Source organism: Chenopodium quinoa, unplaced genomic scaffold, assembly GCF_001683475.1.
Source record: "Chenopodium quinoa cultivar QQ74 unplaced genomic scaffold, ASM168347v1, whole genome shotgun sequence".
Lineage (NCBI taxonomy): Eukaryota > Viridiplantae > Streptophyta > Magnoliopsida > Caryophyllales > Amaranthaceae > Chenopodium > Chenopodium quinoa.
The window spans coordinates 3,304,969-3,322,353 of record NW_018742205.1 but is presented as its reverse complement, the minus strand read 5'-3'; the positions used below and the strand labels follow the sequence as shown (position 1 = coordinate 3,322,353).

The 17,385-nt window shown below is 37.4% G+C and overlaps 1 protein-coding gene and 1 pseudogene across 1 annotated transcript; both read right to left on the bottom strand.

Moving 5' to 3' along the window:
* Positions 1-8,180: 8,180 nt before the first annotated feature.
* LOC110729345 overlaps positions 8,181-17,385 on the bottom strand; it is a 112,498-nt pseudogene continuing 103,293 nt past the window's right edge.
* Positions 12,297-15,394, bottom strand: LOC110729325 (protein MAIN-LIKE 1-like). Its single transcript, XM_021909060.1, has 4 exons — positions 15,267-15,394; positions 13,141-14,478; positions 12,635-13,060; positions 12,297-12,539 (listed from the first exon to the last, which is right to left on the bottom strand). The coding sequence occupies exons 1-4, from the start codon at positions 15,333-15,335 to the stop codon at positions 12,399-12,401; spliced, it is 1,974 nt and encodes a 657-aa protein (XP_021764752.1). The 5' UTR covers positions 15,336-15,394; the 3' UTR covers positions 12,297-12,398.

The following is a 17,385-nucleotide window of genomic DNA, read 5'->3' as shown; positions in this document are numbered from 1 at the left end:
TCTATATACAAGCCTGGGTAAAGTACGTATCGGTCTTAAGGATATGTGGGTAGAGTTTGGGTTTAAAAACATTATACTCGACTCTTACCCTATCCGATACAGCCTAGATCCATGCCCTATCCATACCTCATTGAATCTAAAAAAATAAGACTCATACCTGTATTTTAGAGTAGGTTCTAACAAGTTCTTGGTAGGGTCCCAAACCCATTGTCATCCCTAATGGAGCAATGGGAATGGAGTTTTTGGTGAATTCAAGGATATCTACACCTAGCTCCATTTCTTTGGCTTTATTTTCTATACCATACATTTTATTTTAAGTCCGATTAATACGGTCTAATTTAGTGATATTTGGACATACACATTATTTTAAGTTGAGCTAGAGGCCTCAAATGATGGTATGGCTGCCTGATAGGCCTACACTAAGTACAGCTTACCAATCCAAGACTAGATCCAATTTCAAAGTTGGATCATTTAGAATTATTCAACAAAACATTTTTATTGGGCCATAAACCTAATGCACTTGTACACTTTATGGTTCATTATGAAAATAGGTATTGTTTAAATAAGATTTAAACTCGTATACACGGAATATAATATTCACGACAAACTTATTGGCTTATTGCTATTTTGATTAGTTACTTTTAATTTTTATTTTTTTAAAATGAATGTCACTAATATAACCCATTCGCTTATCCACTTTATACTTTCTATTTAATTTTTTATATCTTACCAAATTAATCCAACTTTGACTATAGATGTCAAATTGTAACACTAGTAGCTTTGTTCAACCAAAATATGTAACAATACTAGGCTTGTAAGCTTGTTGCTCTACATTCTTCTTACTTTGCGAATTGCGATGCTCACCATAGAATAGGGGCATAGGACTACTGATTATAAAAAATGATAATCAAATTCAGGATAGTATTATATTTGGGACATTTTTATTAGTTTTACTTATTGTTCTTCCAAAATCAAATTATATGAATAGGATAATCAATTATCTAAGGTGAAATTCCCTAGAAGTGTAGCCCCTATTTCTATTCACTCAAATTCTTTTATTAGTCAACATTTCAACTTTTACGAAGAAACGAACCCCACTAACCCACCCAGTAGCGGATCTTGACAATTTTCTTTTAAAGGGTTGAATTAAAGTTTATTTTCTAAATTTAAATTATAGTAGATACTAATAACAATGTAAAATAGTTTAATCTTATTTTTTTTTTATTAAAGTAGCTATTAAAAAAAATTAAAAAAATCATGAATAGAAAGTATAGTACATAAATATCATTGCTAATTGTCTAATTCTTTAAAATGAATAACGTAGTACTGTATTATTTTTTATATAGAATTTGTTTTTTTTTTTTGAAATAAAATTAAAAATTTGTACTTGACTATCAATAATACTGCCATTTATGATTTATGTATTGAAAGATGGGTCAATTTGTCATATGTCAAACTCACATAAGAGTTTATGCCAAGTAAAAACATATAGAGGATAAAATTGTTTGTATTTATGTGATAAAATTGTTTTTTTATTTGTTGTACGTAATATATTATTTAATATTTTTATTTTAAAATAAATTGTGAATTTCTTCTCATTTATTATACATTTAGATTAAAGTGTTAATCTCAAAAGATAATATATTATATTTAATTAATTTTAAACTTTAAAATCTCATTTTGCTTATGTGGCACTTGAATTATTTAATTCTAAGAGAATTTACAAATCTCTTATTTGATTGGATATCACTAAAATTTATTATCGTACATGGTGCGTTAAAATTTTTTATCCAACGTGGCTCTAAAAAAAACTCGGGAAAAACTCCCCTTTATATATATACTAGTACGTGCCCCCAAGCGTTACCCCGGGTACCTATTTAAAAGAGTGTACTTATTTGTGGACTTGTTTTGTATTATTAGTTTTTTTAAAATGTTAGATACAAAAAGAGAGTAAAAAAACACTACCTATTATTCTTTTTTCACGTTTATTATTATTTTCTATGTTGCACTATATTTACTTGGTCTACTACGACCAATGTTTGTGAATTTGTACATAAAAAAAACATATATTTAAGATATTGTTTATCTAAGTTCTATATGATATGTGTGCTAAATTTCAAGGAGACACTAAAATAATAGAGGGAGCGTAATTTTGCGAAAAGAAAAGTGCGTCGAAAAAATAATAATAAAAAAGTTAAAAGTAATTATTTTTTTAACACGTAAAATCAACAAATTATATTATAAGCCTAATTGGACCATTTTTCATATATGGTTGGTAAATGAAAGTGTTAAGACCTTGCTAACATTGATTTGAATTCACTTTTATATTCCCTTGTATTGTACAGTTTCTGTTATGATTAAATTTTAGTAGATTTTACTTCTTTAATTTCATTAACGTACAAACTCACAAACATACATTAAAATATTACAACCAAATATGAAGAATACCTGATTCAAAAGCTCTAATGGTAAATTAATGGTAGATTTAAAAAAAAAATAATGATACATGACCATATTTATAATTACGTGGTTATTCGTATAGGAGTAAAATTCTATTGTCAATAAAATGATAAAAAATTAAAAAAATTTATAAATTATTTTATTTATACTTTTTTTATCCGAACAAATTAAATCTATCCAATCTAATATCTAATTTAATCACAATATTGTTTATTTATCGCCTACGTGGCTCGGCACTTGGCAAAAAACTGAAATGCTAAGTGTCGCTGTCTCGTGGCCTGACTGCGAGACCGACTTTATTTATTAGTAATATGATATTAGATTTGTGATGAGCCGCATTTAAAGCATTCACACTGCAAAACTTGCAATATTGTTGTTTATGGCCCACATTTTTATCCCATTATTTTGGTAGAGTATTTGTACATATTGTATATTAAAAAGCTTATGGAAAAGTCAAGCACAGTTATTACTAATCCTGGGCACCGTGCCGTGCCGGGCCGCCGCGGGCCGTGCCTGGCGGGCCACGGGCTGGTTCGTGCCGTGCCGGTCGTGCCGGCGGGCCCAGGATTTCGTGCCGTGCCGTGCCGGCCATTTTCACAGGCCAGCCCACGGCACGGCACGACCCTCGTGCCTGGCGGGCTCGTGCCGTGCCGGCCACGTGCCGGCCTGCGGGCTGGTGCAATTTTCATTTTTTTTTTTTTTTTTTTTTTTTAATGACAACATTATAAATTAATAAGTTTATAATGTATATAAGTTATAAAATTATAATTATAAGTTTTATAAGGTAACTTATAAGTTTATAACTTATAAGTTATAAGTTATTAAGTTATGAATTTTATAATTATAAGTTGAATATTTATGTTTTATAATTTGTATATTCAATATTTATATTTATATATTTACTTTATACTATTACTTTAAAATTTAATGTTTATGATTTATTAGTAATTGGTATAATTTTATTTTATTTTAATATGAATTTACAAATTGTAACAAAACGGGGAAAAAAGGCAAATTGGACTTCGGATGTGAATAATGCGTACTTTATATTATTATTACTTGAGTTGAGAAAATTGTACAATGATAACAATGATAAAAATCATACAATGATGGTATTAAACAAAAATTGGAAAATGATAAAATTGATATTTTTAAAATCGTACAATATACAATAATTGTCTATTCTTCTTCTCCTTCTTCTTGCTCGTCTTCGTCTTCGTCTTCGCCTTCGCCTTCAAGGTCATCGGCTAGTTGCATAGATTGGGAACTAGCCGAACCCGAACCGGAAGCGGAGGTTCCTTCTTCGTTGTCGTTGTGGTCGTAAGAACGGTCTTGTGAGCGATTTTCCGCATCCAACCAATCTTTGAAACACACGCACATTTCTAGTGTTTCGGGTTTTAGACTTGTTCTTCTATCGTCTAAAACCCTTCCGGATGCGCTGAAAGCTCGTTCGGAGGCGACGGAGGAAACTTGGATAGCAAGAATGTCTCGTGCCATTGCCGCCAAAGTTGGATGCTTCGAGCTTTGTTGTTTCCACCATGCAAGGAGGTCGAGGCTGTTTATCTCATCGTCGTCCATGCCTTTGGTGAAGTCGTAACTCAGGTACATCTGCAACTCCGAGACGTCGCTTTGCGTTCTCCTGATTGATGAATCACCTGAAAACCTTGAAATCAAGTTAGTAGCTTGTGAAAATAAATGTTTGGCCTTCTTACTTACGTTTTTGGATGGTTGGGAAGGCCCTGAGCGAGGAACGGTGCCATATTTGGCTTCATAGACTCTATATAAAGCAAAAAACTGATCCTTCACATTAGTCTTATAGTTTTCTACATCATCGTCAAGAAACATGCATTGAAAGTAAATGTCAACTAACATAAATGTGTTTTCATACTTTTGCCTAGGATCTAATATAGAAGCAAAAATATAAATCAAAGGAATCTCACTATAATATTTACGCCACTTTTTTTCCATTGCTGGAAGATACTGATCATAATCACTTTGATCGCGATGATCAGCGAAAAGTTGGGCGAGTAAGCATGCATTAGAAAGAAAGTTTTGAGCACAAGGATTGTAAACAGTAGAAAAACAATACGTCATGTTATATAATAACTGTAAAAATTGCATATATCTTTCACAGTTTTTCCAATCATCATCATACAAAGCATTTTGTGGAAATTTTTGGTTGTAAAATAATGTTAACGGGCCCTTGTACTCAATTGCCTTTGTTAACATGTCATAGGTGGAATTCCACCTAGTTGGGCAATCGGTTCTAATTTTTATTACCCTTATCTTTTGTTGTTTTAGAAAACTCTTCCATTCTTGGTATCTCATGTTAGAGCTATTAATAGACATAATAGCATCTCTGATTTTGTTGTAGTATGGGCCAATTGCCCGAACTCCATCCTGTACACATAAGTTAAGTACATGGCAAACACATCTAGTATGAAGAGCTTCACCGTCTAATAGTACATCGGTTAAGTTTTGTTTGATAAGATTAGCTGTGTATGTCATAGAGGTTGCATTATCAAAAGTCATAGACATCATTTTATCTCGAAGGTTGTATTCGTCTATTGCTTGCATTAAATGGTGAGCAATGTTAATGCCGGTGTGTGGGTATTCCAGCATTTTGAAATGTATTATTTATTTTTTGTAACATCCATTGATCATCTACCCAATGGCAAGTCACACATAAATAGTGATATTTATAACCACTATCCCAAGAATCGGCTGTTAAAGATACTCTACAGTTAAGGTTACTCAATTCGGCTTGTAACCGGACTTTGTACTCTAGGAAATTTTTCATTGCGGCGGAACGAACGGTTTTCCTAGAGATTCTTTTATGTTGGGGTTGTAGTGCTTTGTTAATGTAGGTATTGAATGCGTCACATTCCGAGAAAAGAAAAGGTTGTTCGGCGTGTACTATCATTTTTCCTAGTTCATCCCTATCCCTCTCATAGTTGTATGTAAAGCCGTATGGATGGAATTGGGAAATTTTGGGCTGGGTTGGATCACTAGCTGGTTTTGCACAAGCTTTCATGTGTCTAGATAAGTGTCCCGTCCCGTTTTTGGTAACTGCCGTGAATACACTATTACATGTTTTACATTTTGCCCATTCTTCACCATCTTTACTTAGGACAAAATAACGCCATACCTCACTCCTTCGGTTTTTCAAAAGTAGCATCTCAGTTTCGGTTAACCATTCATGATGTGTGTTATGGTTAGTGGTGGGAGTGGCAGTAGAAGGGGTAGAACCGGAGGGAATTCGGGTACTTTCTTGGCTACCTTGGCTAGAACAATAGTTTTGTTGATTACCGATATAATTAGGTGGAAATTGGTATGGTGGTAGTGGAAATTGGTTTAGTGGTGGTGCTGGAAATCCCGACGTATTATATGGCTCATAGCCCGGGGGGAAGTAAATGGGGTTATTGGTTTGACTCGTAATTTGGGGGCTCGTTGTATTTGGTGGTTCCCTAGAACTACTACTACGGATAAGTCGGCCTTTCCCCCTAGACCTAGATGATGGGTTGTTCGATGCCATAATTAACAATTAATTTTTTAATAAAAAGTGGTTAACTATAATAATAATAATTAATAACAACAATTTTAACAATAAAAATATCAATAATATTAATTAATAACAACAACTATAACAATAACAATAACAACAAAAATAAATAATAACAACAATTGTAACAATAATAATAATTAATAACAACAATTATAACAACAACAATAACAATTAACAACAATAATAATTAAACAAGATTATTCTAATAATAACAATAAAACAATAATAAATTTAAGATTAGTTTAGATCTTACAACTGTGCTTCAACGCTCCACTAATTACGATTACGAACTTTTTAATTTTTTCCGATATTAGGAAAATAATTAGAGAATTTAAGAGAATAATTAGAGAATTTAAGAAAATAAGGATTATTAGAGATTTAGAGAATATAAGAGATAAGAAGGAGAGATTGTGATTTTGTGATTTGGGAATGAAATGGAGGTGAGTATTTATAGAATTTTTGGCAAAAAACTAGCCGTTTTATAGCCGTTGGCCTGCGGGCCGTGCCTGCGGGCCAGCACGGCGGGCCATGCCCGTGCTCGTGCCGGGCCGTGCCTGGGAATTCTCAACCGTGTCCGTGGCACGGCCCGTGGCACGGAAGTTGAACTTCGTGCCGTGCCGTGCTTGACTTCGGGCCGTGCCGGGCTGCGCCGAACGGCGGGCCGTGCCGGGCGGCACCCGGGCCAACCCGGCCCGTGCCCAGGTTTAGTTATTACTTGCTCATGCTTTTTTTTTTTGGTTTTGTTTTAAAGTTCTAGAGAATTCTTGAACTCGGATGCAACTGCTACATGAATGATAAAGGGAGTTCTACAATATTCTATCCATTTCTTTCAACATTCATCGTTAACTATAAATATTTGTGATGGTCATTCAATCGAAGGTCATTAACATAGGTCATGTTTTGCTCACCTTAAATTTATAATATTCTGTAAAAATAAATAAGAATTTGTATAAAGCACTACTAGAAATAGGCTGCTTTCCGAGGAAAAGGTTCTGACGGACACGTATTCCCGTCGAAAAAGCTTTTTTCGACAGATTTTAATTCCGTCGGAAATTTCCGACGGAATATAAATGCGTCGGAAATTATGTACTTTTTGACGGAATATTCTGTCAGAAATTTAAGTTTCACATGGATTTTACGTCCGTCGGAATTTATTTTTATAAAAAATTCAAGCCCTGACTACTTAAACCCTACCCTTTCCCATTCTCTCTCCCTCGGCCGTTTTTCTTTCCCCTCCCACTCTATCTCTCCCCTGCTCTTTCTCTCTCCTCGGCCTAACTCTTTCTCCTTTCCTCACAACCTTCTTCTCCGATCCTTCCTTCCCCTTCGATCTTAAACCACCACCACCACCGCATCTTTCTTCTTTCCCCTCCGATCTCAAACCACCACTGCCCACAACACCGGCGCAACAACAACAATACCGGTGCAACAACTACAATAACACAGCCTCAACAACAACCACAACACAACCGAGACAATAACGTACAACAACAACGTAACGGATTAACAAAATCCAGATCTAGTATTTATTTTTATAAATTTTGAAAATAGTTAATGATGGGTTTGGGTTTCGGTTGTGGTGGTCGGTGGTGGTTTCGGTTTAGTGGGGGTGGGGTTTGGTTGGGGTGGTTTCAGTTGTGGGTTGTGCGTTGTCAGTGGTGGTGGTTTTGGTTGTGGTGGGAATTTGGTTGGGGTGGTTTCGGTTATGGGTGGTGGTGGGGCTGTTTTTTTTATTGACAGTATCCGTCGAAAATTTCCAACGAACTTTCTGGTGCTGGAAATCCTCTTCCGTCGAAAGGTCATTTTCCCTACAAAACCGTTTCCGACAACCCTTTTCAACGGAAATTATGTCGAAACCCTGATTTTCGACGAAATTCAGGGTGTTTTCGATGGAATTTTTCCGTCGAAAATAAGTTGTTTTCTAGTAGTGAAGTAAAATTAAGTTAGGTTCAACAAAAATAAGTCATGTCGAAAATAGGTTGTTTTCTAGTAGTGAAGTAAAATTATTTTAGGTTCAACAAAAATAAGTATGTCCAATAAAAAAAAATAAAAAAAATAGTCATGTTAGTAACTAAAAAAACAAATAAAATAGCAAGTTAATTTATTTATGATTAGGTAAAAATAAGTTAATTTCAACAATAATAATTTATTTTCTGTAAAAACAATTTCATTATGAGAAAAATTATTTGTAATTCAATAAATATAAAGTGAAGAGAACAATCAATTTCCTTCAAAAACAAAATATACTACGAGTACTTTGCCTTTTGGGTCACCTTACGTTCCCTCTTTTGCCTGCAAATTCATTGATTCGCAAGGCAGAATTCTTGTTTTTACAACCATCATTGTTTTCGAATATAATACTCATCATGAATTCTTTGAACACTAGTCTCATGATAGAAAACCTTAAATCGACACATGTAAAATATTTGGTAGAAAACCTTAAAAATATTATTTTATGAAGTTCCTACAAAATAAAACAATAACCCTCTGATGATTTTCCCCCTCTTATTGACTACTACTTTTCACCAAATAATTGAGATTTGATAATTGCATCACTCAATCCCTTAGCATAAGGAAACATATGTCCAGCACCATGGAGCTCATGGTAGTGAACCCAAGGCAGCCTTTGAGCTATGTACCGTTGTAGCGTCACAGGCACCAACATATCTTCATCACCTTGCCAAAGGTGAACGGTTCCCTCGTTGTTGGGAAATGGATTCGTCAATTGTATAGGATCGAACACCCATTTTCCGAACCCAACAATCATGTCACGGTGGATGCTTTCGTGCACTCCTTGTTGTCTCACGGGAACCTAATCAACCACCACATGAAATGCAAATTAAATGGCATTTTATTAACAAAATTAAATCAGTAAATCTCTCTTACTCACTGTAAAAAAACGTTTTTGTTTTTCACAGTGGCAGTTTCGTAAATAAAATGTGCTACCGTGACTAAAGTGGTACAATTTTATCATCCATTTCGTAAATAAAATGTATCACCGTGACTAAAGTTGTACATTATATTTACGAAACTGCCACTGTGAGAAACAAAACGTTTTTCACCATAAATAATGGGTGCGCCCTCAAATTAAATGGCATATAGGTGCACACGAAAACTACAACATTTGATTAACATTATTATATATTAGATTAGTTGTCATACACGGTAATTTTTCATAAAGATGGGGTTGGTTACATGCATGATATAATAAATTTAGAAAATTTATTACCGTGTTTTCTGGTTTCTCAAATTTGGCCATTAATTCTTTGTCTTGGCGAGACAATATATCACGACTGTGGGCAACAACGCTTGATGGTGCGAACCAATTTTGTGTCTGCCACCAGTAAGTTAGCCATGGTACATAATGTGCTACTCTGAGTGACCATTGATCTTGTGGAAGTTGCATGTAATATGCTTCTCTAGTTGAATTAGCCGGCAAACTTGACCACCACTACTTCACAACTGGCGTTACTAATGATGCTCCTGCTAACCTATAATTATGTAGCCAAAAAAATAGAAATAAAAAGTGTTTTTGTAAAACAACAAAGTTTAAAATAATTGCATAAGATAATTCAATCTTGTAATAAACTAATTATACGAAGTGATATTTACAAAGCTCTCCTTTGGTTTCACAGTAATCTTTAACATGATGTGGTTTTACTAGGGGATTTGTTAAACATCGCCCGCGTTTTTCTACATAAAGCCCACATTTTTTAAAAATGTTGACATTATTGCCCTTGTTTTAATTTTTACCGAAAATAAAATTTTTCACTCATAAAAAATGTGGAGCAGGACTGGATCGCCGAGTGAAACCGAAGAGCCCTCAACGTCGGGTAGATGCACCGGAGAGACGCCGTTGACGCCGGAAAAGGAGGTACGAAGCCATCTAAAACCACGAATTGGCGGCTGGCGTCCTGCCGGGACGCCGTGACCGTAGTGGTGGCGCCTAGCCAGGACGCCGCCACCGTAACTCTGGCGCCTGGCCAGGACGCCGCCACCCTGGCCGTGGCGTCTGGCCAAGACGCCGCCGCCACGGTGGCGGCGTCCTGGCCAGGCGCCACCGCCACGGTGGAGGCGTCCTGGCTAGACGCGACCGCCACGGTGGCGGCGTCCTGGCTAGGCGCCACCACTATTTTTTATTTTTTTTTTTTTAATTTAATTTAAAATTTGTTTATTTTTTTTTTTTTGTGTTACAATTTTTTTCTTTTTTTTTTTGTTTTGTTTTTAATTGTTTTAATTTGTTTTTGTTTTTAATTTATTTATTTTTTATTTTTTTTTTTTACAATTTTTTTCGTTTTATGTTTTTTTTTTGTTTTTTTTTTTTTGGTTTATTTTTATTTATTTAATCTAAAGTTTTGTTTATGTTTTTTATTTTTGTGTTTTGTTTTTTTTTTTTTTGAATACTTTTTGTTTATTTCTTTGTTTGTTGTTTATAATTTATTATTGTTTTTGCTTTTGTGCTAATGTTGTGTCAAATGTATTAATTTAATCTACTCTTATGTGATTATATTTATATGTTATTGTTGCAGGATTATGGTGGAGACGGAAATGATTATAGTGGGATTTTTGTACACGATGGTCTGTTCGAAGATGCTCAACAAGCGGTTGATTGGGCGAAACAGGTTGCAATTAGATCAGGTTTTTGTTTAGTAGTAGCAACTCATAAATCTCAACGGGATGGTAGAATGGATCGCATTTTGAGATGCGACCGTTATCGCAAAAGGGAGGAACGAGATTTCAGTCAAGCGATTCGGTTTGATACAAAGCGGAAAGGTTGTGGGTGTCAGTTCAGAGTAAAGGTTCGACAACAGCAAAGGGGTGACGGTTGGGAAGTGAAGAGTTACGGTAAATGGGGGTATCACAACCATGAGATGATCGCATATGAAGTGGGTCATCGACAGTTAAGTGGCCTAAGTCCTGCTGCGAAACTAATTGTAAAAGAAATGAGTGATGCTCAAGTGAAGCCTGCTAAAATATTAGCATCTGTGTTGGAGAAATTTCCTGAAGACCAGCCAAACCGAAGACACATCTACAACGTCAGACATAAATTGAGGTTTGAACGGTCAGAGGGAAGGAACCCTATACAGCAGCTTCTACACCAGGCACAAGCACGTGGTTACCTGTACTGGTTTGAATCTGATGAAGACACATCGGAGGTGACTCATTTGTTCCTTGTGCATCCTGATTGTGCTGATATGATTTCGTCTTGGCCATCTGTGATTCTGATCGATTCAACGTACAAGACAAACAAGTATAAGTTTCCACTGGTTGAGATGGTTGGGATGACTCCAACGAACCAGAACTTTTTGATTGGTTATGCAGTTATGAAGGATGAGACGGTTGCGAGTTACCGTTGGGTGTTGGAGAAGTTGAGAAATTACATCGGCCCAAGTGTTCAGCCATCGGCCATCGTCAGCGATTGTGAGGGAGGTCTCTTTGCCCCTATAGCGGAGCTGTTTCCGGAGTCGAGCCATTTACTGTGCACATGGCACATCAACAAATGCGTGAAAGTCAAAGCCTACAACCTTTTCAACAAGAACTTAGATTCAGCAGAGAGATTGGTAAATGGTAAGTGGCGGAAGATCCTGCAAGCTACCACGGAGGCAGAGTACGACCGAGCCTTGGATAACTTCAAGGATGCATACCAATGGTGCCCGGCAATCGTAGACTATGTGATGCAGCAGTGGGTGCCTCAGAGGGAAAAGTTTGTCAAATATTGGACAAACCAAGTTCTTCATTTTGGAAACACTACTACATGTAGAGTTGAGAGCGCTCATAGAGCTCTGAAGGACTGGATTGATTCTTCCACCTCTGCTCTGGATACACTGTTCGAGAGAATAAACAAGGCTATTGATACTCAGAGGAACGGCATCAAGAACTCTCTCGAGGACTCCAGACGGCGACATGGCACGATGTATAGCCATTTCATATTTAAGATTCTCCATGGTCGTGTGTCACACTACTGCTTGGGGTTGATTCTGAGCGAGCACACCAGGATGAGGGAGTTGGGTGATGAAGTGGCTATTCGGTGCGGATGTGCTATATCGGTGACTCATGGACTACCTTGTGCATGCACCATTCACCGCGTAATTACGCAAGATAGGGCGTCGTTACATGTTGATCAGGTTCATCCATTCTGGCGGACGCTCGTTATCGGAGAGCATGCTGTTCCACAGACAGTCAACCGTGAACAGGAGGAGTTGGAGCACTAATTAGTTTTCGTATGCCCACTAATTACAACTTAAAATAAAAGTTATAAAAACTAAAAATATAATGTCAAATTCTAAGAACTTAAAATAATAATTATAAGAACAGATAATGTTAACTTTTACAAACAACTAGGAAAATGTTTTATAAATGCACTGCCGACATATCAATAATCTCTCTGTGACGCCCACTGCCACTGCTCAAGGGCCCGTTCCAGTTCATCAATAACAGCTCTGCCTGTTGCAGTCGTCATGTTGTCCCTCTCCTCAAAAAGTCTGTGTCCCAACTGCGTCATCTTTCCCATCCACTACACATAACAAAACACATAAAATTCAATAACGACGTATTATGAGACGTATTATATGAAAAAAAACACAACTACAAATGTTTTATGAGACGTACCGCATCCACGGCAGTGGGCGGTGGCACATCATCATCATCGGCGTCGTCGCCGTGGTGGACGTCTCTGATCAACCTCGGGTGCGAGTGCCGGTTGTACCACTCCATGTAGTGCTGGTCACACATGGCAGCCACCCCAGTTGGCGGCCGCTGCAACTGCTCAATCCATATGCGGGCAACCATCGGAAACTGCTCCCACGTGCCAATCATGCTTGCCGGCCATTGGACGACGTACTCCTTCAACGACGCAGATCGGACGGCCTTACTGGGCCATGCTGGTGGAGGAGGAACAACTTGGACATATCCAAGCTGGCGAAGACAGCGCTGCGGCATGTACGCCTCTACGATCTCACGATACTGAATCAGTCCCGTGTAGAGGGTCCTGGGTACCCTATTACTAGGGTTCTGGCCGAAAGGCATCCAGTTCACCTGCACATTTTTTAAAATTAGTAAGATTCATACAATAAACACATCAAACTATAAAAGTAGAAATAATTTAAACACTTTACCTCTAATGGGGACATCCTGTCAAGCAATAACCGTATCGATCGCAGGCGGTCAATGGACTTCTTCTCGACACGCGGACTCCACGCACAGGCACGTGGCTGGCCATCCCCAATAGGAACCGGGTCGCGGTGTGGTCGAAACGCCGGGAAATACTCGTATATCCACGTCTGTAACAACGTCATACATCCAGTGATACCTGCCGCATCAGCCCGGCTCGAGAATCCTAACTGGCGATACATGTACGCTAATGTAGCCGACCCCCAAGAAAACTGGCCTACTCTGTCGGGCTCACACGCGTCAACTATGTCGCGTGGCCTGAGCTTGTTTCCGCTCTTATCCGGAAACAAGGTACACCCGAGAAGAAGAAAAACATATGCAGCCAGCTGTGTGTCCTGCGTCCTACGTGAAGTGGGGTGCAAACATCGCTGCAAAACTGCTGCGATCTTAACACCGCCGTGATCCCACACACCAAGTGCCGCTGTGTACAGCGCAGCCCTATCCACCGCCAACAGCTCCGCCAATAAATCTGCCTGATCCGCATCTGTGACAACAGATGCTCGGTTTCCCTCTACGGGAATCCCAAGGATGGCCTCGACGTCATGCAACATGATCGTCATCTCACCGAACGGAAGGTGGAAAGAGTTCGTGTCCGGCTGCCATCGCTCAACGAAAGCCGTGATCAGCGTCGAGTCAATCCTCTCATGCATGGTGGCAGGAAGGTGGCTCACTCTAGTGGCCCTCAATCGGCCGACCATCTCGCTCTCCTCCGGCCAAGCCTCAGCCCAACTACACAAGAAGTTACAAGTCCTCTCCCGGGTTTGGCATTTCAAAATGCCGCTATCCAAAGCCCGCTCTTGGTCCTCCCAAATACGGGTAGCGATGTGTCCTAGAAAGCTAGGAATCACACTCCCGTCTATAGGTCCCCCAGCCACCTCGCCCCTCACCACCCAAGAATCATTAACGGCCCTCGACCGTTTTCTGCTAACCGCAGACACAGTGGACGCAGATGATGTGCCAGATCTACTAACAAATCTACCATCTCTACCCTTACGCACGTCTACCCTACGCGTCTCATACACATCATCAAGCCTCTGACTGAATGGACCGTAATCATCATATGGTCCACTCTGATCGTCCACATCCTCATCTGCATCCTCCTCCTCCTCCTCCTCATCACCATCATCATCTTCATCATCCTCAGAATAGTGCACCCGTTCTCTACGAGCCGAGGCCGAAATACCACGGGATCTAACGTGTCTGGGCCCCGAGCTCTCCATTGAGTTCATCGTACTTCTCATAATGTCCATACTCTTCCCAGCCCCAGAACGAAAATACGATGCCTAACACAAAATAACAAAACATGTAATATGCAATATAAACATGTAATATAAACATAAAAAAAGTAATTAAAATAAATAAATAAAACAATATACATATGATGGAAAATAAATTAAAAACATTACAAAATATTAACAACCTAAAAATAAAAAAATTAATAACCTAATAAATAAATAAATAAAAAATTGGAAAAAACAAAGCAAAAAAAAAAATTACCCAAAAAAAACAAATTGGAAAAAACAAAGTGAAAAATATAAAATTATAAAAACTTAAAAAAAGAAGAACATCAAAATTTTAAAAAAAATTTATAACAAAAAAAAGGGAACATAAAATTTTTTTAAAAAAAACCAACAAAATTTAAAACAAAATAAAAAAAAAATCAGAAACATAAAATTTAAAATTAAAAAAAAGAAAAACAAATTTAAAAAAAAATCAAAAAAAAAATAATTATTTTCGAAAATTAAATTTCAAATTTAAAACCAAAAAAAAATTAAAAAAAAAAATAAAAAGGCGGCGGCGCCTAGGCCAGACGCCGTGACGGTGGCGGCGGCGTCTAGCCCAGACGCCACTACCACGGCCGCGGCGCCTAGGCCAGACGTCGGTGCCGTGGTTCTGGCGCCTGGGCCAGACGCCACCGCCACCGTCACGGCGTCTGGCCTAGGCGCCGCCGCCGTGGTAGTGGCGTCTGGGCTAGACGCCGCCGCCGTGGTGGTGGCGTCTGGCCTAGGCGCCGCCACCGCCTCCGACCTTTTTTTTTTTAATTTTTAAACACAAAATTAATAAAAAATACCTTCTCGCCGGAAAACCGCTGTCCACCCGCCGCCTGTGCCGCCACTTCCTTGCCGGGCCGCCTCGACATCGCTCGGAAAGTTTTTTAGAGAGAGAAAGTGGAAGTAGAGAATTGAGAGAAGAAATTGTGTTTTTTACTTTGAGGGCAAAAGTGACAATTCACTCTAATTTTGTGGGCTTTATGTGGAGATTCGCGGGCGATGTTTAGCAATTCACTTTACTAGCTAGGTATCTAAAATATGTTTTTGACCATTGATTTGAATTATGAATTATAAAAAAATTGTAAAACATTAGGCAAGTTGACATAACGCACGATATTAACTAAGTCTAACAATATTAACTAAGTCTAACAACTCAATAAGACCGTATCTATTTAATAAAGTCCTGTTAGAATAGTACAAAAGTAAGGTGAAAGTTTAATTTACTAATTTTAAGCATATTTTGTTCACCTAATTTTCACTTATTTCAAGTTTAATAAGTTTAGACTAGTTCAGCTAGGTCATATTAGTTCAGTTTAGAAAAAATAAGTTTTAATAAGGGTTAACCAAGTACAAATTACAGTTATAATAAATTTTAATAAGTTATTTAATGTAGAAACAGATGGATTATTATTACAAGTGATTGAAAAAACCTCATTGAAATCGTACCTATGTGGAATGTACTTGAGCAAGCCCCATACAGCTTCTCCACCCATGGAGTAGCCAACGACATAAAACTTAGGGCCTAAACCAAGCTGATCAGCTAGCTCTTCTACATCTAATGCAAGACTTTTCGGTGTTCGATTCGGGTCCGGAGTACTTTCTCCATATCCGGGTCTATCAAATCCCACAATATGTAGCCCCAAACTTTCGATCGTATACTTCAAAAAAAAAAAAAATGATCATATTTCGACCGTTTCCTTCAAAAAAAATATTAATCATACTAAATGGATGTGTATGAAATCTAACTCATAATAGTGTGCACGAGAAAATTTGATTAAGCTGATTAATGTTTAATTAAATTAAAACATAAGGTAAAATATATGATCGTAATATTTATCAACAACTTTATATACAAGATTATAAGAAAATAAAAGTAGAAAACCAACTCATGCACACTACATATTCACGTAAATTTTGATTAAATTTTAGTTATCTCGTTTTTTTAATTTTTATTAGATGTAAGTGAACATAATGAGGCTAGTGCATTAAAAAAATGTGTCAAAAGATTACCTAGGAACAAACAAAAAGGAACAAAGAGAGTAAAACATACCGATGAAACTTCAGTGGCAATGAAAGCATGATGCCTACAAGAGTCAAAGCCATGAATAAAGATGAAATTGTGCTTAGCCTCTTCTTTTGGGACACCATACTCTTTGTAGGCCAAATGCCTTCCATCCCTTAGCCTTATTCTCGGAGCCGTTATCGATGGACCGCCAGACGAACCACACAGTTTTGGTGGTGGTGGACGGAGTGCCCTATCAACCCAAGCCAAACTAGCAACAAGCACAAATAACACAAGAGTCTTCTTACTCATACCTGAAATTATGATGAATATTTTCTTCAATGCTCATGCATAAATTAGATTGCTAATAAATTTACTACTTTTATTATAATGAATTGATGAAGTTACAAGAAAATTTATGTTTAGTGATACTGGTTTGCTGAATTGCTGGTTTACTGATTGGGCAATACAATCAGTTGCACATGTACACAAATACTTGTACATGCCAAGTTAAACCAAATTCAACAATGTGTCAACTTTAATATAAATGACACTTAATTTTTATATTATACACCCATGTATATGTACGTGATCATTATTCGGTTATTTGGTGGGTGTTTCACTAATGTGCAGATGTTTCTACAGCGATCGTTTGAAATATAACTACCATATTATTTTAATGATAAACAATATGAGTGAATCTGTTTTTTCACACTATAAATTGGACACAATTAGTATTCTAATATCTACAATACAAATATAATTTTTGGAAATTATAATCCAACATAAAAGATATGTGAGAACCTGGTATATGTGAGGACATATTACAACCGTTGGATCAATTGCATCCAATGACTACCATTTATCCCGGTCAAATATAATTTCAGAAAAAAAAAAAATCAGTGTTTTCTCTCTCC